At 37.9% G+C, this 21,845-nt stretch overlaps 12 protein-coding genes across 12 annotated transcripts; 6 read left to right on the forward strand and 6 right to left on the reverse strand. All coding sequences in view use genetic code 12, as the record gives it.

Moving 5' to 3' along the window:
• Window positions 1-13: 13 nt before the first annotated feature.
• On the forward strand, window positions 14-2,557 carry RAD54 (DNA-dependent ATPase; the record flags this gene model as incomplete). The annotated part of the gene is made up of 1 exon (XM_049325630.1): window positions 14-2,557. The coding sequence occupies one exon, from the start codon at window positions 14-16 to the stop codon at window positions 2,555-2,557; it is 2,544 nt and encodes an 847-aa protein (XP_049178708.1).
• Window positions 2,558-3,489: 932 nt separating this feature from the next.
• On the forward strand, window positions 3,490-5,442 carry OSM2 (fumarate reductase; the record flags this gene model as incomplete). The annotated part of the gene is made up of 1 exon (XM_049325631.1): window positions 3,490-5,442. One exon carries the CDS (start codon window positions 3,490-3,492, stop codon window positions 5,440-5,442), a length of 1,953 nt encoding a protein of 650 aa, XP_049178709.1.
• A 242-nt stretch (window positions 5,443-5,684) lies between these two features.
• On the reverse strand, window positions 5,685-6,224 carry GCV3 (glycine decarboxylase subunit H; the record flags this gene model as incomplete). Its single annotated transcript, XM_049325632.1, has 1 exon — window positions 5,685-6,224. One exon carries the CDS (start codon window positions 6,222-6,224, stop codon window positions 5,685-5,687), a length of 540 nt encoding a protein of 179 aa, XP_049178710.1.
• A 403-nt stretch (window positions 6,225-6,627) lies between these two features.
• On the reverse strand, window positions 6,628-7,075 carry KGF56_004217 (SNAP receptor; the record flags this gene model as incomplete). The annotated part of the gene is made up of 2 exons (XM_049325633.1): window positions 6,628-6,876; window positions 6,989-7,075. 2 exons carry the CDS (start codon window positions 7,073-7,075, stop codon window positions 6,628-6,630), a joined length of 336 nt encoding a protein of 111 aa, XP_049178711.1.
• Window positions 7,076-8,785: 1,710 nt separating this feature from the next.
• ACT1 (actin) lies at window positions 8,786-10,835 on the forward strand (the record flags this gene model as incomplete). Its single annotated transcript, XM_049325634.1, has 2 exons — window positions 8,786-8,795; window positions 9,715-10,835. The coding sequence occupies 2 exons, from the start codon at window positions 8,786-8,788 to the stop codon at window positions 10,833-10,835; spliced, it is 1,131 nt and encodes a 376-aa protein (XP_049178712.1).
• Window positions 10,836-11,159: 324 nt separating this feature from the next.
• On the reverse strand, window positions 11,160-11,456 carry DAD1 (Dad1p; the record flags this gene model as incomplete). Its single annotated transcript, XM_049325635.1, has 1 exon — window positions 11,160-11,456. One exon carries the CDS (start codon window positions 11,454-11,456, stop codon window positions 11,160-11,162), a length of 297 nt encoding a protein of 98 aa, XP_049178713.1.
• A 190-nt stretch (window positions 11,457-11,646) lies between these two features.
• Window positions 11,647-13,551, forward strand: KGF56_004220 (uncharacterized protein; the record flags this gene model as incomplete). The annotated part of the gene is made up of 1 exon (XM_049325636.1): window positions 11,647-13,551. The coding sequence occupies one exon, from the start codon at window positions 11,647-11,649 to the stop codon at window positions 13,549-13,551; it is 1,905 nt and encodes a 634-aa protein (XP_049178714.1).
• Window positions 13,552-13,694: 143 nt separating this feature from the next.
• On the reverse strand, window positions 13,695-14,672 carry DIM1 (putative dimethyladenosine transferase; the record flags this gene model as incomplete). The annotated part of the gene is made up of 1 exon (XM_049325637.1): window positions 13,695-14,672. The coding sequence occupies one exon, from the start codon at window positions 14,670-14,672 to the stop codon at window positions 13,695-13,697; it is 978 nt and encodes a 325-aa protein (XP_049178715.1).
• Window positions 14,673-16,085: 1,413 nt separating this feature from the next.
• On the forward strand, window positions 16,086-18,122 carry KAR9 (Kar9p; the record flags this gene model as incomplete). Its single annotated transcript, XM_049325638.1, has 1 exon — window positions 16,086-18,122. One exon carries the CDS (start codon window positions 16,086-16,088, stop codon window positions 18,120-18,122), a length of 2,037 nt encoding a protein of 678 aa, XP_049178716.1.
• Window positions 18,123-18,243: 121 nt separating this feature from the next.
• Window positions 18,244-18,756, reverse strand: KGF56_004223 (uncharacterized protein; the record flags this gene model as incomplete). The annotated part of the gene is made up of 1 exon (XM_049325640.1): window positions 18,244-18,756. The coding sequence occupies one exon, from the start codon at window positions 18,754-18,756 to the stop codon at window positions 18,244-18,246; it is 513 nt and encodes a 170-aa protein (XP_049178717.1).
• A 293-nt stretch (window positions 18,757-19,049) lies between these two features.
• Window positions 19,050-20,663, forward strand: AGM1 (phosphoacetylglucosamine mutase; the record flags this gene model as incomplete). Its single annotated transcript, XM_049325641.1, has 1 exon — window positions 19,050-20,663. The coding sequence occupies one exon, from the start codon at window positions 19,050-19,052 to the stop codon at window positions 20,661-20,663; it is 1,614 nt and encodes a 537-aa protein (XP_049178718.1).
• A 92-nt stretch (window positions 20,664-20,755) lies between these two features.
• Window positions 20,756-21,469, reverse strand: KGF56_004225 (uncharacterized protein; the record flags this gene model as incomplete). The annotated part of the gene is made up of 1 exon (XM_049325642.1): window positions 20,756-21,469. The coding sequence occupies one exon, from the start codon at window positions 21,467-21,469 to the stop codon at window positions 20,756-20,758; it is 714 nt and encodes a 237-aa protein (XP_049178719.1).
• Window positions 21,470-21,845: the final 376 nt, after the last annotated feature.

Genomic DNA, 21,845 nt, shown 5'->3' on the forward strand with positions numbered 1-21,845 from the left:
CAAGAGAAAGAACATGGCTGTGAGGAAACCGTTGACCCAGTTTACAACGCCGCTAGGATCCGGGGCTGGCGTGGCTAAGGAAAACAGGCCACCAAAAGTTGTTGACTCTGAGATAAGACTTGCTCGCCCCTTTAAGGTGCCTTTCAAGAACCGACTGGAAACTGTTTCAGGAGAAATTTCATCCCGACGTCCGGTTAGATCAACTAGAAAATACACAAACTACTCATTAGACTGCGTTGAGAGCGGAAACGACGAGAATGTTGACGAGAACGGAGAAGTAGTACCAATAAAGAGATTTGGCGCGTTGATGCCTCGATCAATAATCAAGTCCGATAATATTGAAAAAATTGAAACTAAATTTAAACGTTCATTCACAGTGCCATTCCGTAGTGATAATGTGAAAAAAACCGAGATGATCAGAGGTCCACCACCTCCACTAGGTACCAAAGTTCGTCCAATCCTACCTCCCCGAGCATTACATGATCCCATGAGCGAATTTGCTATAGTGTTGTACGACCCTACAGTTGATGTGATCCCGAAAGATCCCAATGAGGCAGACACATCAACAGAACAGGAACTACCCTCGTCGTTGTCGCCCCCATCCTCCTCATCTTTACCTTTATCATCGTCGCCACCTGAAGTTGAAGAACGACCACTTAAAAAAAGAAGAACTCATAAATCGCTTGCAGAGATATTAGGTATAGTCACCAGCCCTGAAGAAAGACTAGCTAAATACCCCGATGTACCAGTTGTTATTGATCCCAAATTGGCCAAGATTCTCCGACCTCACCAAATTGCCGGTGTTAAATTTTTATATCGATGCACTGCGGGGTTGATCGATAGCAAGGCTAAAGGTTGTATAATGGCAGATGAAATGGGATTAGGTAAGACTCTCCAATGCTTGACGCTAATGTGGACATTACTACGTCAGTCTCCTAGGGGTAGGCGGACGATTGAAAAATGTATTATTGTCTGTCCTTCGTCACTAGTTCGAAATTGGGCAAATGAAATTGTCAAATGGTTAGGTGAAGGAGTTTTAACACCATTAGCGGTTGATGGGAAAAGTACAAAGTCGAACGATTTGGGATTGGCCTTGCAGCAGTGGTCGACTGCACAAGGTAGGAATATTGTTCGACCGGTTTTAATCATATCATATGAAACTTTAAGAAGAAATGTTGACAAATTGGCGGGGACCGAAGTGGGATTAATGTTAGCTGATGAAGGTCATCGGTTGAAGAATGGGGATTCTTTGACTTTCACAGCATTAAATTCGTTAAAGTGCGAGAGGAGAATTATTTTATCAGGTACACCTATTCAAAATGATTTATCAGAATATTTTTCGTTATTGAATTTTGCCAATCCTGGTTATTTAGGGACAAGAAACGATTTTAGAAAGAATTTTGAAAATGCCATTTTGAGAGGTAGAGACGCAGATGCTAGTGATAAGGAACGGGAGATTGGTGACCAAAAGTTAACGGAATTATCTCATCTAGTTTCCAAATTCATTATTAGAAGAACAAACGATATATTGTCCAAATATTTGCCAGTAAAGTTTGAATATGTTTTATTTACCGGCTTATCGCCCATGCAGAAACAGTTGTATCATCATTTCATCACATCGCCAGAGATTAAAAAATTGTTAAAGGGTATTGGATCACAGCCATTGAAAGCTATTGGAATATTGAAGAAATTATGTAACCATCCCGATTTGTTAGACCTTCCTGATGATATTGAAGGATGCGAGGAATTTATTCCTGAAGATTACGTTTCTTCAACTGCAAATAAGGGAGGTCGCAATAGAGAGATTGCAACATGGTTTAGTGGGAAATTTCAAATTTTAGAGCGGTTCTTATACAAGATGCACAGTGAAACAAACGACAAGATTGTTTTAATTTCAAACTACACACAGACCCTTGATTTAATTGAGAAAATGTGTCGGTACAAGAAATATGGGGTACTTAGGTTAGATGGTACGATGAACATTAACAAACGTCAAAAGTTGGTTGATAGATTCAATGACCCACAAGGTTCGGAATTTATCTTTCTCTTATCGTCAAAAGCAGGAGGCTGTGGTATTAATTTGATTGGAGCCAATCGTCTTGTTCTTATTGATCCCGATTGGAACCCGGCCTCAGATCAACAAGCACTTGCGCGTGTTTGGAGAGATGGACAGAAAAAGGATTGTTTTATTTATAGATTTATTTCTACAGGAACAATCGAAGAAAAGATTTTCCAAAGACAATCAATGAAAATGTCCTTGAGTTCATGTGTGGTGGATGAGAAGGAGGATGTTGAGAGATTATTCAGTTCTGATAACTTGCGACAATTATTTTTATTTCAACCAGAAACAGAATGTGATACTCACGATACATTTCATTGCAAAAGATGTGATCAAGAGAAGGGGCAATTTATCAAAGCTCCTGCAATGTTGTATGGTGATGCTACCACTTGGAACCATATCAAACATGATAAATTAAAAGAAAATGAAGATTTGTTAATAGCTAATGAAGCTAATTTTGAAGATATTTCCTTTGCATTCCAATACAAGTCACACTAAGTATTAAAAAAGAAAAAAGCCAGAGACTATAGATTCAGATTATTTATTTACAATCCATCAAAGACAAATCTCCAAAATATTAAACCTATAGAGGACAGATTCGTTTTCAATTTTTTTTTTTTTTTTTTTTTTTTTTTTTCGGTATATTGGGATTTAGAACTTTGTCAACAAGAAGCTTTTTTTAAAAAGATTCTCGGTAAACTCCATTTTAGGAATTTTCTTCCACACGTTATCGGGAAGAAAAATTAATTGGGAACTTGGGGCGCGGGTAGTAAATACTGCAGCATTGCTTGCGCGCAAACTATATGGGCAAAGAATTAAGCGGGGCGGGGGCTCCACAAGGAAAGGCCGGTTATAAACTGAGATAAGCCACCAAGAGCAAAAAAAAAAAAAAAAAAGGGAAAGAGCTGGGACACGTAGATCTTACGAAGTATAGCGCAATGCACTTTCTTCCTTCCTTCCCCTCTTTCAGTGCAGGAAATCTGAAGTGGTAAATAGTAAAAGCGTGTTTGATTCTATTGCATTGTAGCAACCTTCTATTCCAAGTAAAGTGTGACTTCTTTGACTTGAGAGTTTATAGCTTTATGACTCCTTTGACTTGGGGGAGTTCATGACTTATTACCGATACTTTATCTTGCTCTCCTTTATATTCAATATACATCATTTATTATTAGTAAAAACTACATGCATGACAAACCACCTTTTTTTTTTGTTCTTGTTCACCAAACCAGCTTTTGTTTTTTTCTTATGTGTGTATATATATATAGTTGTATATATCGTAGTATAAGAATGCGAACTTGAAAAGAGTTTACGTTCCTCCAATTAGAATTGTGCGTATTGTAATCGTATAAAAGTAGCGATCATTAATATATTCTAGACGGGGTTGACAAAAAAAAACCTCTAACATATTCAGAAGGAAGAAAAAAGAAGACATGTCTCAAGAATTGCCAAAGAATCCAATAGTTATTGTTGGAGGAGGGTTAGCTGGACTATCCGCGGCACATCAAGTGTATTTGCGTGGAGGAAATGTGGTTTTACTCGATAAGCAAGGGTTTTTATCAGGAAATAGTGGTAAGGCTACTTCTGGTATCAATGGTGCATTGACTAGAACTCAAGTTCATTTAAAGATTCCAGATTCGGTTGAGCAGTTTTACCAGGATACATTGAAAACTGCAAAAGACCGTGCTAACCCACCTTTAATTAAGGTTTTAACTTATCACTCGGCTGATGCAGTACATTGGTTACAAGAGGTTTTCGATTTAGATTTATCGGTTGTATCTAGATTGGGTGGCCATTCACAGCCAAGGACACATCGTGGTCACGATTCAAAATTTCCCGGAATGGCTATAACTTATAGGTTATTGGATAAGTTAGAATCCTTGGCTGAAGAAGAGCCAAATCGTGTTGCTATCTTGAAAAACAGTCAAGTTATTGATCTTTTAGTTGAAGGCGAGAATAAGGATAAAGTGGTTGGTGTTAAGTATAAGAATTTGCAAGACAAAAGCAAAGGCACAGTCCATGGCCCTGTTATTATGGCTACTGGTGGTTATGCTGCTGATTTTACTAAAAATAGTTTATTGAGAAAATATCGACCAGACATTATTGATTTGCCAACAACCAATGGAAACCACGCTACTGGTGATGGTCAAAAAATCATCATGAAGAATCATGGTGTAGGTATCGATATGGATAAAGTTCAAGTTCACCCTACTGGTTTGATTGATTATCACGACACAGACGTCATCAATGGTAAGGCTCATCCAAGATTCTTGTTTTTAGGAGCAGAAGCCTTGAGAGGTGAAGGTGGTATTATGTTCAACGGCAAGGGAGAAAGGTTTGTGGATGAATTAGGTACTAGAGATTGGGTTTCTGGAGAAATGGAGAAGCAAACCAAGGCTGGAAACGGTCCTATTAGATTAGTATTGAGTCAGGAAAGTGAAAAGAATTTGGGATTCCACATTAAGCACTATACACAAAGAAACCTCATGAGAACAATTACAGGAAAAGAATTGTGTAAAGAGATTGGATGTACCGAGGATGAGATAAGGAAACAATTGGACACTTACAACAGAGCCGCCAAGGGAGAAATTGAAGATCCATATGGAAAAAAGTATTTCCCAACTACTCCATTTGAATACAAACCTGATGCTAAATACCATGTATCTTATATTACCAGGGTTTTGCATTTCACCATGGGTGGTGTTAAGATTAATGATAAATCGCAGGTTTTAACTGATAAGGATGTTCCTTTTGAAGGTTTATATGCTGCAGGAGAAGTTGCAGGAGGTGTGCATGGCCACAACAGACTAGGAGGATCTTCTTTATTGGCTTGTGTGGTTTATGGAAGATTAGCAGCAGATCAAGCTTCGAGTTACTCTTTGCATAAATTGAGTAATAGTGATACTAGTGTTAATGCTTCAAGCAGATTAAGTATGATCAACTTGCACATTGATCCTAATAACAGAAGAGTAATTATTGATATGGGCGAGGGCGCAGATCAAACAGGAGCCACCAATGACAATGGTCAAACACCACAGACTACTAGCCAGCAATCCTCAAGTTCAAGTAATAATAATAACAACAACCAAAAAAAGGAAAATAATGGTGGTAAAGCATTTACCATTCCACAAAAAGAATTTACACTTGAAGAAGTTGCCAAACACAACAAGCCTGGCGATTGTTGGTGTATCATCAAGAACACAGTTATTGATTTGACATCGTTTTTAGATGGACACCCAGGTGGGGCTCAATCAATATTAAACTTTGGAGGAAGAGATGCGACTGAGAGTTTTGAAATGTTGCATGATGACGGATTTATTCCAAAATATGTTGCTAATTGCGTATTAGGAGTGGTCAAGGGTACAAAATCTGAGTTGAAGTTGTAAATGATAAAATTGCTTTGATATCTAGAGACACTTTTTAATATATATATATATATATATATATATAGATAGATTGTTTTCAACTTATTTCATTATTGATCTTACTTATTCATCATTTTAAATCTTCTTTTAGTGATTTTGTATAAATGTCTTTATCCATCAACTAGGGAGAGCGAGGCGAGCTACTCTCTACTCTCTACATACTGCTACACTAGCTCGCTTTGCTCCCTAATGTCGTCATCATTTTAATCTTCTTTTAGTGATTTTGTATAAGTATCTTTATCCATCAATTCATCATTATTTGTGATTTGAGCAGGATCGTCCAATTTGATGTGAGCGATCCAACCTTCATGAGAAGGATCTTGATTCAACAAACCAGGTTCGCTTTCCAATAAGTTATTCACACCAACGACTTCCCCACTAACAGGCGAGTAAATCTCACTTGCAGATTTGACACTTTCGACTGATCCAATAGTATCACCAGCTTCGACTTTAGTGCCCAATTCAGGCAATTCAACATATGTGACATCACCCAAAGCTTGTGCGGCGTAAGGTGTTATTCCGAGAAACGCAGATTCATCATCGTATAAGTTGACGTATTCGTGCTCTGCAGTAAATCTTTGTTCAATTGGCTTTTTTTCATGAAGATATTTGTAGGCATGGGAGTCTTTAGCCGATTTCATAAATTGCGGAGAATAGACCGAGAAAGAACGAACCGAAATGGTAGAGCGTGGCGTGAAAGCACGGAATGCCACTGCCGATGGTCTTAACAACGATCTATACATACTTTATTGGAGTTGTGGAGTGTTTTCTTTTTTTCCAATTGCCTGTTAAGAAAGTGAATTTGAAAAAGAGATGATGTTAGGTTATGGGATGGTTTTATTGAGCACACTGAAAAAAGAAGTTAAAAAAAAGAAAAAAATTAAGAGATTATTTGACTCCTTTTTCACTTTCAATATACATTGATTTTCCAATCTGATCTAAGCTTACATAGATATATATCTATTCAAAGCAAGAGGAAAAAAACTTGAATCACGACATTGCGTTCTGGGCATATCGGCATAAAAGCTATACCGCCATTCCGAGTTTCCAGTTCATGGAGATCTACTATGAATGGGGGTGGTGAGTGTGGGCACGTTAAAATCATTAAACAACTATAACATTAAACAATTAAATCAAAAAAGAAATCTAACTGAAATGAACAGCAATAGGAACAACAATCACAATGATCACAATGATAACGGCAAAGATTAGACACATTCTCATTTTGAAGTCTTTCCACCACATATCCTTTCTAACTCTGTTTGCTCCTCTTCTAAAACCTTGAGCACTAATAGCCAAATTATCGGTTTTGTTCTCTATTGAGTCCAACCTCTCACCTCTTTCAGCGACTTTGTTTATGTTATCTCTCATGATGCCCACAGTATCATCGATTTGCTAAATGAAAAACATAAGAGGTTAGTATTAGATGTGAATTGCCATAAAATTGGCAGATGTACTAAAAAAATAAAAAAAAGAAGAAGAAGAAGAACAAAAACAAAAAACGTACTGCTTGGATGGCAGCTGTCCTTGAATTGGACTGCTCTCCCGTAGTCTGGTTTGGGATGTATGGATCATATGGTACTGATGAAGACATGTTTTTTTTGTGTTAACAAATATCCTTTTTTTGTTTGATATGTTTTAAAAGATCACAGCTCACAAATGAATCTTATTCCTTTGTATGCTAATTCCCTGTATTATGCTACTTCCCAAAGATGACCTATATTAAGAGAGAAGATTTCCGGATCCTAGTCTAGTTGTCACGGTTAATAATGCAACGGGGAGGAGGGGAGGGGGTGTATGAGATTTTGATTTGTTAAGTTCTCTATGGAACGCTTTTTTTTTTTTTTTTCTCATTCTTTCTTTTCGCCTGTGCGAGAAGGAGGTATCCTATTTTAGGTAATTATTAATGTGTAGTAGCTTTGAATTAAGCTTGGGAGGGGGGGAGGCGGAGAACACTAGAAAACACTATCGAGCAGAGCGAGATAGTGTAGAGTAGTGTAGTTAGAGCATTTGGAGCAGTTAGAGTAGAGTAAAGTAGTATAGTGTAGCTACAGTAGAGTAAAGTAGTATATTGTAGATTAGAGTGGTACAGAGTAGAGTAGAGCGAGATAGTATCGATGGCAGCTAATCACTGTGCTCCATTATCTCGCTTTGCTCGATTTGATTCTTGAATATATGAGCAGTTTCATTTTGTAGAATACATATAGTCCATATTTTCAATATTTTCTGCATTTTTTACATTTCTACAATTTCTACAATTTCTCTACATCTCCACATCTCCACGTCTCTACATTTCTACACCTCTACATTTCTACACCTCTACATTTCTACACCTCTACTTAAAGTTAGATTTCTACTCAGTTTGATTTTTTTTCGATTTTTTTCGATCTTGTTTCGATTTTGTTTCGATTTCGATTTCGGCTTTTTTCTGTTGGTGTGATTTAATACGAGTAATCACCGTAATTGCCGAAGACATAATGAGTGAAAAATACGCCAAACAAATTAGATGTGCCCACTATCGAGCAAAGCAAGATAGTGTCATCTATATGTAAATAGCTTACAATAAGAGTACAAAGGAAGTTAGTCAATGTGCCCACTATCTCGCTTTGCTCGATAGTGTCATCTAATGTAACGGCTTACAAGAGTCCAAAGGAAATTACTCAATGTGCCCACTATCTCGCTTTGCTCGATAGTGTCATCTACATGTAACAGCTTACAATAAGAGTCCAAGGGAAGTTAGTCAATGTGCTCAATAGTGTCCTATACTTTGCCTTTAACTCCACTTTGGCAAGCGAGAATATCATGTATATAAATTGATGTTACAATCAGTAACAAAGGCCTGGAAAAAAAAGTTTCTAATTTAATTTGTTAATATTGTTTAACGAGAATATGAAATATATTTGCGATAACCAAATGCTTTCAAACCTATTTATAGTAGATTGTTGAACAATACCCCATATCTTCTTTTCCTCTCTACAATTCTCTACAACTCTCTACAATTCTCTACAATTCTCTACAATTCTCTACAATTCTCTACAATTCTCTACAATCCCGCTATACAATTTCCTTATACAATTCTATACAATTCTATACAGTTCCCCTATACAATTCCTATACCATTTTCTTTTTCAATTTTTCAGGTTTTCTCGCTCTGATAAATTTATTGCCAACAAACCAGATTCAGCGCTTTTTTATTCTCTCAGTGATTTTTTTTTTTTTTTTTTCAGTTGAATTTCACTTTTTTTCATAGGAAATATATCTTATATCCATCACAACTCATATATAGTATCTAATATCTTGCAAAATGGACGGTGGTATGTTTATTCCAATTTCCCCTTTTAATGGTCATTGACCTGATCTCGATTGATTGATCGGGGTCTCTAGACCTTGTCATCTGATTTCAGTTTTAGCTCCTCTTGATCTTTTTTTTTTGTTTTTTTTTTTTTTTTTTCGTCAACATTTGTTGACAACGGGATTGAACAGCAGGGTTGAACAGCAGAGTTGGACTACAGAGTTGGACAGCAGGGCTGGTTTTAGGTTTGAAGGTGACTTCAAAAGGGTTTGATTCGCTGTGTTTGGCCTGGTTTTTTTCATGCTTTTGCTTTTCTCGGTTTAGATGCATTGGTGTGTGTTGAGGCAACTACCTCAACAAGTGTTGTTCAAAAAAACCATCGAATTCTACAAAGAGATACAAGAGATCTTTCCAGAGAGACCTTCTCAAGAGATCTTTCCAGAGAGATCTTTCCAGAGAGACCTTCTCAAGAGATCTTTCCAGAGAGATCTTTCCAGAGAGACCTTCTCAAGAGATCTTTCCAGAGAGATCTTTCCAGAGAGACCTTCTCAAGAGATCTTTCCAGAGAGATCTTTCCAGAGAGACCTTCTCAAGAGATCTTTCCAGAGAGATCTTTCCAGAGAGACCTTCTCAAGAGATTTCTTTAATTGATTAGCCTTTTTCAAAATCAGGCATTATCCGCCATTCCTAGCCCACACCACTTGTTTCTTTATAGAAACCTGTCTTCCAAGATCACTTATTTTTTTTTCTTCAATATTGTTGACGTTGACGTTGACGTTGTTTATCGTCGAAAAAAAAAGAGAGCCTTACAAAATTGCTGTTTATTGCAAAAAAAAAAAAAAAAGGTGAAAATAGTAACAAAGAGAATAGAGCTAAACTAAATTGGAAAATTGTCTCTTTTTCTTTTTATTTTGGGGAATTTTACTAACTACTTATTATAGAAGAAGTAGCTGCTTTAGTTATCGATAATGGTTCCGGTATGTGTAAAGCCGGTTTTGCCGGTGATGACGCACCAAGAGCCGTTTTCCCATCTATTGTTGGTAGACCAAGACACCAAGGTATTATGGTTGGTATGGGACAAAAGGATTCGTATGTTGGTGATGAGGCACAATCCAAAAGAGGTATCTTAACCTTGAGATACCCAATTGAGCACGGTATTGTTTCCAACTGGGATGATATGGAAAAAATTTGGCACCACACTTTTTACAATGAATTGAGAGTTGCACCTGAAGAGCATCCTGTTTTGTTGACTGAAGCCCCAATGAACCCCAAATCAAACAGAGAAAAAATGACTCAAATCATGTTTGAAACTTTTAACGTGCCAGCTTTCTATGTTTCCATCCAAGCTGTTTTGTCATTGTACTCGTCTGGTAGAACCACTGGTATTGTGTTGGATTCAGGTGACGGTGTTACCCACGTTGTTCCAATTTACGCCGGTTTCTCATTGCCACATGGTATCTTGAGAATTGACTTGGCTGGTAGAGATTTGACCGATTACTTGATGAAGATTTTGTCTGAACGTGGTTACACTTTCTCAACCACTGCTGAAAGAGAAATTGTTAGAGATATCAAGGAAAGATTATGTTACGTTGCCTTGGATTTCGAACAAGAAATGCAAACCTCATCACAATCATCTGCTATTGAAAAATCTTATGAATTGCCAGATGGTCAAGTCATCACTATTGGTAACGAGAGATTCAGAGCTCCAGAAGCTTTGTTCCGTCCAGCTGACTTGGGCTTGGAAGCCGCTGGTATTGACCAAACTACTTTCAACTCTATCATGAAATGTGATCTTGATGTTAGAAAAGAATTATACGGTAACATTGTTATGTCTGGTGGTACTACTATGTTCCCAGGTATTGCTGAACGTATGCAAAAAGAAATTACTGCTTTGGCTCCATCATCAATGAAGGTCAAGATCATTGCTCCTCCAGAGAGAAAATACTCTGTCTGGATTGGTGGTTCTATCTTGGCTTCATTATCTACCTTCCAACAAATGTGGATCTCAAAACAAGAATACGATGAATCTGGACCATCAATTGTTCACCACAAATGTTTCTAATCAACAACAACATCATCATCAATAACTACTACAAAAAAATACAACTAGAGCGCTAAGGTGGGAAAGAAACAAACCAAAAAAAAGCAATGTTGCTCAATTCTTCTATATTTTATCTTATATTCTGTTGAAAATAAAACTTTCCTATAGCTGTTTTTAGTAATGTAGCTTTTCCTATAGGGCGACGAAGAACGTGGAGGAAGCCGACGCGTTTTGACCTTGTTGCGGCACTATACAGCGCTCTATCCTTCAGCGCTCTATCCTCCAGCGCTCTATCCTTCAGTGCCCCTACACCCAATTAGCCATTTACATTCCTGAAAAAGATTATTAATCTTTTTCAGAAGGTACATCGGACCGACTATACAACTCTTTCTCTTCCAGTACATCCACCAGTTTCTTTTCTGCCTCGCTTTGTAGTTTTCTCAATTCGTTCATCCCATCATAAAAAACTGCCCATAGCCGACCTACATCATCAAATTCTTTCCCAATCTGAATACTCTCATTCATTGCCCGGTTTAGCGTCTCCAAGTTCTGATACACTTCAGATAAATTGCTGGAAATTTCCTGTAGAAGTAGATCTCGTTGTTTGTTAAAATATTCATTGGTATTACTTGATGAGGACATTGCTTGGTCGTAGGTAAGATGGGCAAGCAAGCAAAATCTGTGCCTTGTCTTTTCAAAGTATGTTGTGTTTTGATTCAACTCATTCGATTTTGATGTGCGGCTTTGGTTTATTTTTTTTTTTATTTTTAATTTTTTTTTTCAGAATTTTTCAGTTTCTGTTTACAATCAAGAAGAAAGGAGTGGAATAGATATGGCCAAGAAGGATAAAAAGCTGAAGGAGGCTAAGAAGGCGAGGGCAGCAGAGAAACAGAAAAAGAGTTTAACCAAGGCTGAACTAAAAAACAAAAAACTCTCCAAGAAGCTTGGCGGGGATGAAGATGAGGAAGATGAGGATATAGATGTTATTTTAGCCAATTATGCTAAAGAACAAGAGGAGTTTAATGAGATCAAGGTAGAGGTGTTAAAGACTCATCCAAGTAAAAGAATGAATCCGACAATGGTTGCTTCTCCCTTGCACAATAAACGAGAGATTATTTTATTTGGAGGAGAATCAAATGAAAATAAAGTATTTTGTTTTTATAACAATTTGTACACTTATTCAATAGATACTGATACTTGGAGGAAAATCACTTCAAAAAATGCACCTTTGCCCAGGTCTTCTCATGCAATGTGCGCACACCCTTCGGGAGTGATCTTGATGTTTGGTGGTGAATTTTCATCACCCAAACAACTGACATTTTATCATTATGGTGATACTTGGATTCTCGATGCAGAAACCAAGGAATGGCAAAAAGTGGACCAGAAAAAAGGGCCGCTGGCAAGATCTGGCCATCGGCTATCTACGTGGAAGAATTTCATTATTTTGCATGGTGGTTTCCGAGATTTAGGTACACTGACAACTTATTTGAATGATGTATGGATATTTGATGTGACCGAGTATAAATGGCAGCAAGTTGAGTTCCCTCCTAACCATACAATACCTGATGCTCGCTCGGGCCACTCGCTCATTGCCCATGCAGAAGGCGCTGTATTGTATGGTGGGTATACTAAAGTTAAATCTAAGAAAAATTTGCAAAAGGGGAAAGTTTTAAACGATTGTTGGCTATTGAAAATGAAATCGGACCCAAAGGGTATTAGATTTGAGAGAAGGAGAAAACAAGGAATGTTGCCACTGCCTCGTGTGGGGTGTTCGTTGGTGTATCACAAGAATCGAGGAATCCTTTTTGGAGGCGTCTATGATTTTGAAGAAAGTGAAGAACAATTAGAATCAGAGTTTTATAATCAGTTGTATTCTTACCACATTGATAGTAATAGGTGGTATAACTTGGGATTGAGACCACAAAGGAAAAAGAAAGAAGTAATAAAAGAGAAAACTAGAGATGAAGATTTAGAAGATATTTTAAACTCTATTTTGGCCAAGGCCAACTTGAATGATGATGAAAATGAAGAGAACGAAAATGAAAATGATCTAAAGAAACTGTTTGAAGAAGAAAAGGAGGAGGATGATAAAAGTGATACAAAAGTGTACCCATATATGAATCAGTTGCCTCATCCAAGGTTCAATGCAACTACTTGTGTCGTGGATGATGTCTTATATATATTTGGTGGTATCTATGAAAAAGGGGATCGTGAATTTAACTTGGATTCATTTTACGCTATTAATTTGGGTACATTGGATGGGGTGAAGGTGTTATGGGAGGATTTGTCTGAATTGGATGAAGAAGCAAGTAATTCTGATGATGACGAATATGAAGATGAAGATGAGGAAGAGGATGATGTAGAAGGGGAGCAGGTAGAAGAGGACGAGGATGAGGAGGAAATAGAGGAAGAGCAGCAACAAGAAGAAGAAGAAGAAGAAGAAGAAGAAGAAGAAGAAGAATTTCCTGATCCAAGATCCTGGTTACCCCATCCTAAACCGTTTGAATCCTTACGTGCTTTTTATGTTCGTACTGGTGCTCAGTTCTTGGAATGGTCCATTTCCAGTAATAGACAAGCTCGTGGTAAGAATTTGAAAAAAATTGCATTTGATTTATGTGAAGATAGATTTTGGGAAAGAAGAGAAGCTGTCTCTGTTGCAGAAGACAATTTAGAAGAGATGGGCGGGGTTGGTGAAGTTATAGAAAAGGATACTACAAAGATTTCCAAGAGGAGGTAGATGATAACACGTTTTATTTTTGTTGCTACTCGCATGTGTCTGTGACAGTCTGTGTTGCTAGGCAATGTGCTCCACTATCTCGCTCCGCTCTATAGTGTCGCTTGCAGCTTCATTAAAAGGCGTAAAATAAATGGTTTATTGTTTTATGCAAAATGTATACCAACTTGATGAAAAGCATATAACAACTTTAAAAAATCCGTTTGATCTAGTTTACCTGCCCTCTTATCTGCAAAACCTGTTTCCGTCAATACTTTTGCGATTTTCTCCTTCACCACATCCTTCAAGGTTGATCGATCATCGACCACCATTTTGTCGTCATTGGCTAGCTCTTGTGTAGCCAACCAAGTCTTATAATTCTTCTCCAATATATCAACCACATTCAGACTTTTAAATCCAGCAGCAATGGTTTTATTCTTTCTCACAAACACGACTCTCAACAACCCATCCCATTCATTAAAGTCAATATTTGGTCTTGGATTCTTAGTCTCTATCCTAACCACACTTGATTCAACTTTCGGAGGGGGTCTGAAGTTATTCTTACCCACTTTCATTATATGTGTTACGTTAGCCCACATTTGTACATTGGCAGATAATCTGCAATACAATTCATCTCCAGGTCTTGCTACCAATCTCATTGCAAACTCTCTTTGAAACATGAGGATGGATACTCTCGGTGGTTTAGGTTGGTTCAATAATTTAAACACTAGCGGAGACGATATCTGGTAGGGAGTGTTTGATATACATATGTCGAAATAAGGTAAATCTGTTTTGATAAAATCCCCAAGCAAGATTTCCAATTTCTTTTCTTGCGGGGTTCCATGAACTCTTTTAGTTAATTCAGCTGCCATTCTTGGATCCATTTCCGAAGCAATGACTTTTCTTGCTTTTTCTAGGATTCTTATAGTCAAATTACCTGTACCGGGACCTACTTCCAAAACCGTATCACTTGGCCTGATCTGAGCTTTGTCAACGATACCCTGGGCAACCAAGGGGTTCTTCAAAATATGTTGGCCTAAATTCGTATTAAACTTGAAAACAGAGTTGACATGTTTATCAGCGGCTACAGTATTTCCCGTAGGGTTTGCATTTGTTGTGAACTTCTTATGTGGCGCTTTACCCATGAGATATAGCTGTCGGTTATCTTCTTGTTTCTCTAAATTGTATTCTTCTCTTATCTCATCTCATCTCTAATACTTTTATCGGTTTTTTTTTGCATCTCATCGCATCGGACAGTTGGTAGCGAGTCACACTATCGTCACTATCGAGTGAAGCAAGATAAAGACGATAGTGTTGGAGGCAGCTAGTGTGCTCTACTATCGAGTGAAGCGAGATAAAGACGATAGTGTTGGAGGCAGCTAGTGTTGCTCCACTATCTCGCTTCGCTCGATAGTGTCGATAGTGTCCGTGGCGGCTAGTCAGCGTTGCTCGATAATGGTGTTCAACTACTGTATCTTCAACTAGGCAACAAATGCCAAAAACGTAGGTGAAATGTTATTCACTTGAAGTCTGTTTAAGAATTGGGTATATAAACTATATAAAACCTATACATATCAGTTGACGGCTGCCTTCCCAATTAGCCACACTCGACTGATATTTGTAATAACATATAGCACATGTATTTATATATGTGTTGTATATACAAGTCATAAGTGCTATATATATAAATACATAAATCTATACTTTTATATATGCAATATATGTGCTATATATATTCATATATACTTATATTATTAAATTTTTACCGAGTGTGTCAAAGGCAATCAATGCTCTACTATCGAGTAGAGCGAGATCATGTCAAAGGCAATCAATGCTTCACTATCAAGCAGAGCGAGACCATGTCATAGGCAGTCGCTTCGCTCTGCTCAATAGTTTCAAAGACAATCAATGCTCCACTATCTCGCTCTGCTCGATAGTGTTGAAGGCAGTCAATGCTCCACTATCTCGCTCTGCTCGATAGTGTCGAAGACAATCAATGCTCCACTATCTCGCTCTGCTCGATAGTGTCGCTCTGCTCGATAGTGTCGCTCTGCTCGATAGTGGAGCATTGTTCTCTGCCACACAACTACATCAATTCGATCGCTTGCTCTATAAACACTAAACAACATTTTTAGACATTCACCCTCAAACTATTTCGACCCCACTGTTTGATAAGCTTGTTTTTTTCCCGTTGATGCTTTACATTTGAATCAAATCTGAAACATCAAAATGTATAGATCAAAATTGTTTGATATACGATTTGGTGAGGCCATATCAAACTATCACACAAAGTACATCTTACATAGCAAACACATCATTTCGCAGCACACATAGTATATAACAGAAACATATTTCGCACAATAGCTTTACATCAAAGAGCCGTTCAACATTTCAGCTAAAATTACGCATCACTTTACTGATATAACCCACTACCCATTACAATCTTATAAAGTTGAGAAAAGGCCTTAGTGTCCCCCCCCCACTACAATCTATATAAAGATAAAGATAAAGATATATATTAAAAAAAAAATAGAGCCTTTCTTGTTTGACATGCTAATATGATTCGGGCTCCCACACTCAAGCTATCGCACCTACTAACGTCAATAGCGAATTTCTCCTTTTTTGACGAGCTAATCAACATAACCGAGCCGAGTCCATCTTCCTCAGTACAGCTACTGCAACATGATCTCTTTAAAATCAACAAGGTTCTCGATGATATTGACTTATACTTGAACGACTTGATTATGGTTTTTAACAATATCAAACAAGTGTCCAAAAATGCTCAAAACTTACTAGATTGGTATTTTGAAGGTAAAAATGCCTTGATTGATTTGCTTCGAAATTTGGATAGCATCGACTCGATAATCTCCAGGCTTTTGCTAGTGGTTGAAGTCGCAGAACCCTTAACCGATATAAACCAGAACAATCTAATACGAAAATTTGAAGAAGCGAGTGATTTATTGTTGGATGTCAAGAAATCGCTGATTTTGTTGAAAAAGAACTTGGACATTTCAATAAAGTATCATGAGTTGATTGAGAATGTTATCAGGTCGCTAAAGGTGAAAATTGAAGACTATATCAAGAGCGTCGTCAAGTTGAAGGAGTATAAACTTACAAGCCCCCAGAGAGTTTTAGCAAATTTCAGTTTGGCTGATATAGTTTCCAAAATGAAGATCAATGAATTTACAAGCACGAATAAAATCAAGTCAATGCGATTACCCACTTTTAACGATTTAGATGAAAAGATTTATGAAGAGTATATGGCGTTAGTGGAAAAGATTGAACCGTTGTCCATCTCGCTAAACATTGTACCCTCTCAAATTGAAGAGTTCAATAATGCATGTTCACAAAGCCTTTTCCAAGAATCTAGAGAGAAAGTATTGCTAAGTTATGAATCCATGTTGGACAAATGGAATTACCTCCAGATCCAAATGAAAATCTTGAAAGTGGAAAATATAGATTCAAAGTGGAATCAGATATTCAATTACTTGATAGAACAGATTGAACAGGAGTGTAATGAGTTGATAGATGTATTGGCATTTTGGGATTCCGCTAGTTGCAACGCAAGCTCTGTTGTCAACGAAGATGTAGGTGGTAGATACAAAGTATGTGCAAACTCAGTTTACTTGATTCAAAATGCTATACATGAGAATATTATCACCGATAAAAGTTTACTGGCACAATTTTATAAGCAATTACAACCAAAATGGATGGAGGTGAATGACTTGATAACACGAGCAAAGGCTCCTGACCCCGAAGGCTTTTCCAGAAAACAGCATTTAACGCAGGATACTCGGGACAAAACATGCGATAGCAAAGGCTTGCGCCAATTTCAAACTAAATCAAGAGGAGAATCGCAAGGTTATTTCGAGAGACTCACAAGCAATGGACTAGGTATTGATTTTAATGTAGATGTGGAGTCAGTAACAATGCCATTGAGTGTTTTGAAAAAAGATAAAATGGTTGACATATTTACTGATAATGAAACTGACAAGTCCTGTGGCAAAAACTTGAGAAATTCATTGATTCAAGTATATGATTATGTCAATGAACGCAAAAAGGAAGACGAAGAAGAAACTTTAGTCAAGACACCAGTGCAGCAACGAAAAGTAACAAGCAAACACCTGGAACTGGCCCCATTTGATATCACTGCATATTTTGAAAATGTCTTAAACTCGAGTATAAGAAAACCTTCCAAACTACCTAGAATCCATCCCAGCTATATACAGCTTGGCTACCCAGTTATATCTAAACGTAAAGGCTATACACAAATTCCTGCAATCAATGCATCTCATGTGGTTTTCCAATCTCCCTTCCGTATCAAAAATGGTACAAGTTTACAATTGAGTCTGCCAAATCTAGACACTACAGTACAATATCACCGCCGTAATGACCCATTTTATATCTCAAGATCACGCACTAGCTCGACTGCTACTGTAATTGGAAGACCCAATTCTCTACTAAATGAAATGAAGATCCCAAACTTGACGTATGCGAGAAAATTGAGCTATAATTCCGCCTCTCCTGAACGTCCCTTGTCATCTTCATTGGGTTCAAGATACAACGATGAAAACTTGCTAAAGTCTTTTGAATGACGGTTAACCTGTGTGGAAACAACACCCTTACCCCTCCATACATACACGTTACTTGCTTCTTAGCCTCCCATTACCTGCTTCTTAGCCTCCCATTACCTGCTTTATTTAGACTACTTCCTATCTAATGCGTGTTTTTTTTTTCTTCCTGTTCTTGATCATTCTTCATCGTCTTACTAGTGAACCCGTCGAGAAAGAAATCCCTGCCAAATATCTTATACATGAATGATTCCTTTTCGACTTTATATTTTTCCGCTTCATCAAAATCTCTTTTAGTTCCGTTTTCTAATAGCTCGCCCTGTTGGATCTTCTTTGTCGACTTACCTTCTAACCTTTGGTACATAACAAAGGATGTAACTGCTATTATTGGGATGGACAAGAGAACAAGGAATATACCTCTGTAGCGTTGTTTCAATTGAGACGGTGCTTTGTCCCAGTTGGGCCTACCTGTCATCAAAAGCTCCTGTGTAAACGGGGAGGAGGAGGTAGTGGTATTTGTAATAGATGACTGTTCTTGTAGTCCTTGTTGATGCTTCGATTTCACCTTGACCGGGGCGTTGGCATTTTTCCTATGAAACGATGGAGTCCTTACCGATGAAGACTTCAATCTCCTAAACACGTCTCGCTTTTGTAACATGGATCTTGCTTCTTCGACCGATATAACTGATATTGCTTTGAATAAAAGAGCCCATCACCATCACCCAAATGAGATGAGCAGAGCCAATCCAAATTCGCTTACTTGTGCGGCTCGATCCAAATTTGTTTACCTGTGCGGCTCGATCCAGATCTGGTTACTTGTGCGGCTCGATCCAAAAATTTTTCACTGTGCCACGTAAAGAGTTAAAATGAACAAGTAGAAGAAGCCTTGAAAGTCATTGCAAAACTTTAGAGGTTATTCCTAGTCAAGTTTGTGAGGTTTGGAAGTCTAAGATGTCGTTACAAGAGCTTATTAGTGTACAATTGACTCGCCATGTCAAGCCAGATAATGTTAAATTTTCTTATGGAACAGCAGGGTTTCGTATGAATGCTAAAGATTTGGATTATGTTAATTATGTTGTTGGAATTTTAGCTAGCTTGAGGTCTAAGTATTTGGGCGGTAAAACTGTTGGTGTGATGGTTACGGCATCCCATAATCCGCCTCAGGATAATGGTGTCAAGGTAGTTGACCCAATGGGGAGTATGTTAGAAAGTCAATGGGAATCCTATGCTACGCAATTGGCAAATTCCCCAAACGATGAATTGGTGAAAAATGTCGAGAAATTATGTGAGCAATTGAATATCGATTTGGGTGTTGAAAGTAGCATTGTTATTGGTAGGGATTCAAGAGAAAGTAGCCCTAGGTTAAGTGAGTCCACAATCGATGGGTTCAAAAGCGTACCAAATACGAAATTCAAAGATTTCAAACTTTTAACAACGCCAGAGTTACATTACCTTACTAGAACTTTTAATGATCCAGACTTTGGAAAGCCAAATGAAACAGGGTATTATACAAAGCTAGCTGACGCTTTTAAGAAAATTTACAAATTATCAAAAGGGGATGGAGATGGCGGCGACAAGATTGATATAACAATTGATGCAGCCAACGGTGTTGGCGCACCCAAAGTAAAGGAGCTTTTGCAAACCTACCTTGCCGACGAAATAGACTTTCATGTTGTTAATGGCGACTATGAGGTAGCCGATTTGTTGAATTATGAATGTGGTGCTGATTTTGTCAAGACAAATCAAAAATTGCCCAAAAATGTCGAGCCAGTTGCTAACAAGTTGTATGCTTCCTTTGATGGTGATGCAGACAGATTGATTTGTTATTTCAAAACAGAGCAAGATCAGTTTGTATTGCTAGATGGAGATAAAATTGCCACCTTGATTGCGTTGTTTTTGCAACAGCTATTCAAAACAATCGATTCATCGAAATTGTCCTTAGATATAGGAATCGTTCAGACAGCTTATGCCAATGGTTCATCATCAGAGTATGTTGAAAAAAAGTTGAAACTTCCAGTACGCTGCACACCAACTGGTGTCAAACATTTACACAGTGAAGCTGAAAAATTTGACATTGGAATATACTTCGAAGCCAACGGTCATGGAACTGTTCTCTTTAGTTCCGAAGCAGAGCGAAAAATATCAGAATACAAGTCCACTTCTCCAAAAGAAGAAAAAGCAGTTGAGGTATTACAAACGTTTAGTCAATTAATAAACCAAACTGTTGGTGATGCGATTTCAGATTCGTTAGCCGTGTTGGCCATAGTCCATTATTTAAAACTAACCCCCGAGCAATGGAATAATGCTTATCAAGACTTACCTAATAAACTAACAAAAGTCGTTGTTCCTGATAGATCAATTTTTCAAACAACCAATGCCGAAAGAACTTTAGTTAAGCCAGAAGGCATGCAGTCGAAAATAGATGAGTTGGTTTCCAAGTACCCAAAGGGAAGATCGTTTGTTAGAGCTTCTGGTACAGAAGATGCAGTGCGTATTTATGCTGAAGCTGATACCAAAGACAATGTCGAAGCCTTATCCAAAGCTGTATCCGAATTGCTTGCTTGAAAAACTGGATTGTGTTGAAAACTTTTCAAGTTCCCCCTCCCCCTCTTCCTCTTAGAAGAAATACAGGTCAATTTGTCGATTTTTTTTTTTTTTTATTCTCCCCGATAATGAACCCTCTTGAAGTCTCCTGGAGTTATCATTTTCGAACCTAAAGACCAGACACCTCTTTTGAACCACTTGGCTCTTTTTTCTAACCGTCGGTACCAATCCTCACAGTCTCCAAATTCCGCATTTGCTTTCCCTTCGTAAACAATCGCGACACCATTCTTCAACATCTCAGCTGACACATCCTTTTTACCTGACCATTTCCAGACTTGACACCGAGCTACTATTCTTTTATACTGGTCAATCAGATACGGCGTGATAGTCACATATCTCCCGTAAACATAATTTCTCAACCACTCCAAAGCATCTTCACTAAATGGTTGGGCGGGTTTACCAAAATGAGCGCGTTCTGGGGCATCAACGCCACATAATCTAATCATTAAAGTCTCATCACGCATAATTATCTTATTCTTAAGGGGAACATGTCTCAACCAGCCCCAACCAAGAAGCCACCCACCTGGAGTATGGTAAAACCGAAAGTTATCTCCGTCTCCTACACGAGTAACATATCCATATAACTTTTGGTTGTCTTCAAGAATCTCGGGAGTGAGATCAAGTATTGTTCGAATTCTCTTGAAATACCGTCTATATATGCGATACCCCAATATTGCCGAAACAGCAATACCTGCGGAGAATAGTAGTACTTTCGGATGGAGGATTCCAACATCTTGCCCTTTCGTAGTAGGAGATATCAGTGTCATGAAAGGTGCTCAAAATGTCCCTGGGGAGGTTCTACAAGTTTACCGTTTTTAGAAATAGGTGTAAAAGATTGAAATTTTTCATTGTAAGATTTTGTTTGTTAATGCCATAACGATTTTTCCAGTACTCGATTGTTTCCTCTTCTGTTGCACTCTTTTGTGGTACTCTTCTACTGTTGCAGTGGTATCGAGTCCTCTCTTCGTCTTGTGCTAATAATGATAATGATTTTATATAGGATAGGAGTGTATGTTCAGTCTATATTAAGTTGGTTAATAGATATTTAGCACTTCCTGTTTGCAAAGGCTTAATTATCAAGGCTTCGTTTAACAAAGGTTTGTTTGACGGTGTTTCAGCTAGTAGAGGTTTCATAAGCGGTGT

Source organism: Candida oxycetoniae (assembly GCF_023343755.2).
Source record: "Candida oxycetoniae strain CBS 10844 chromosome Unknown scaffold16, whole genome shotgun sequence".
Taxonomy (NCBI): domain Eukaryota; kingdom Fungi; phylum Ascomycota; class Pichiomycetes; order Serinales; family Debaryomycetaceae; genus Lodderomyces; species Lodderomyces oxycetoniae.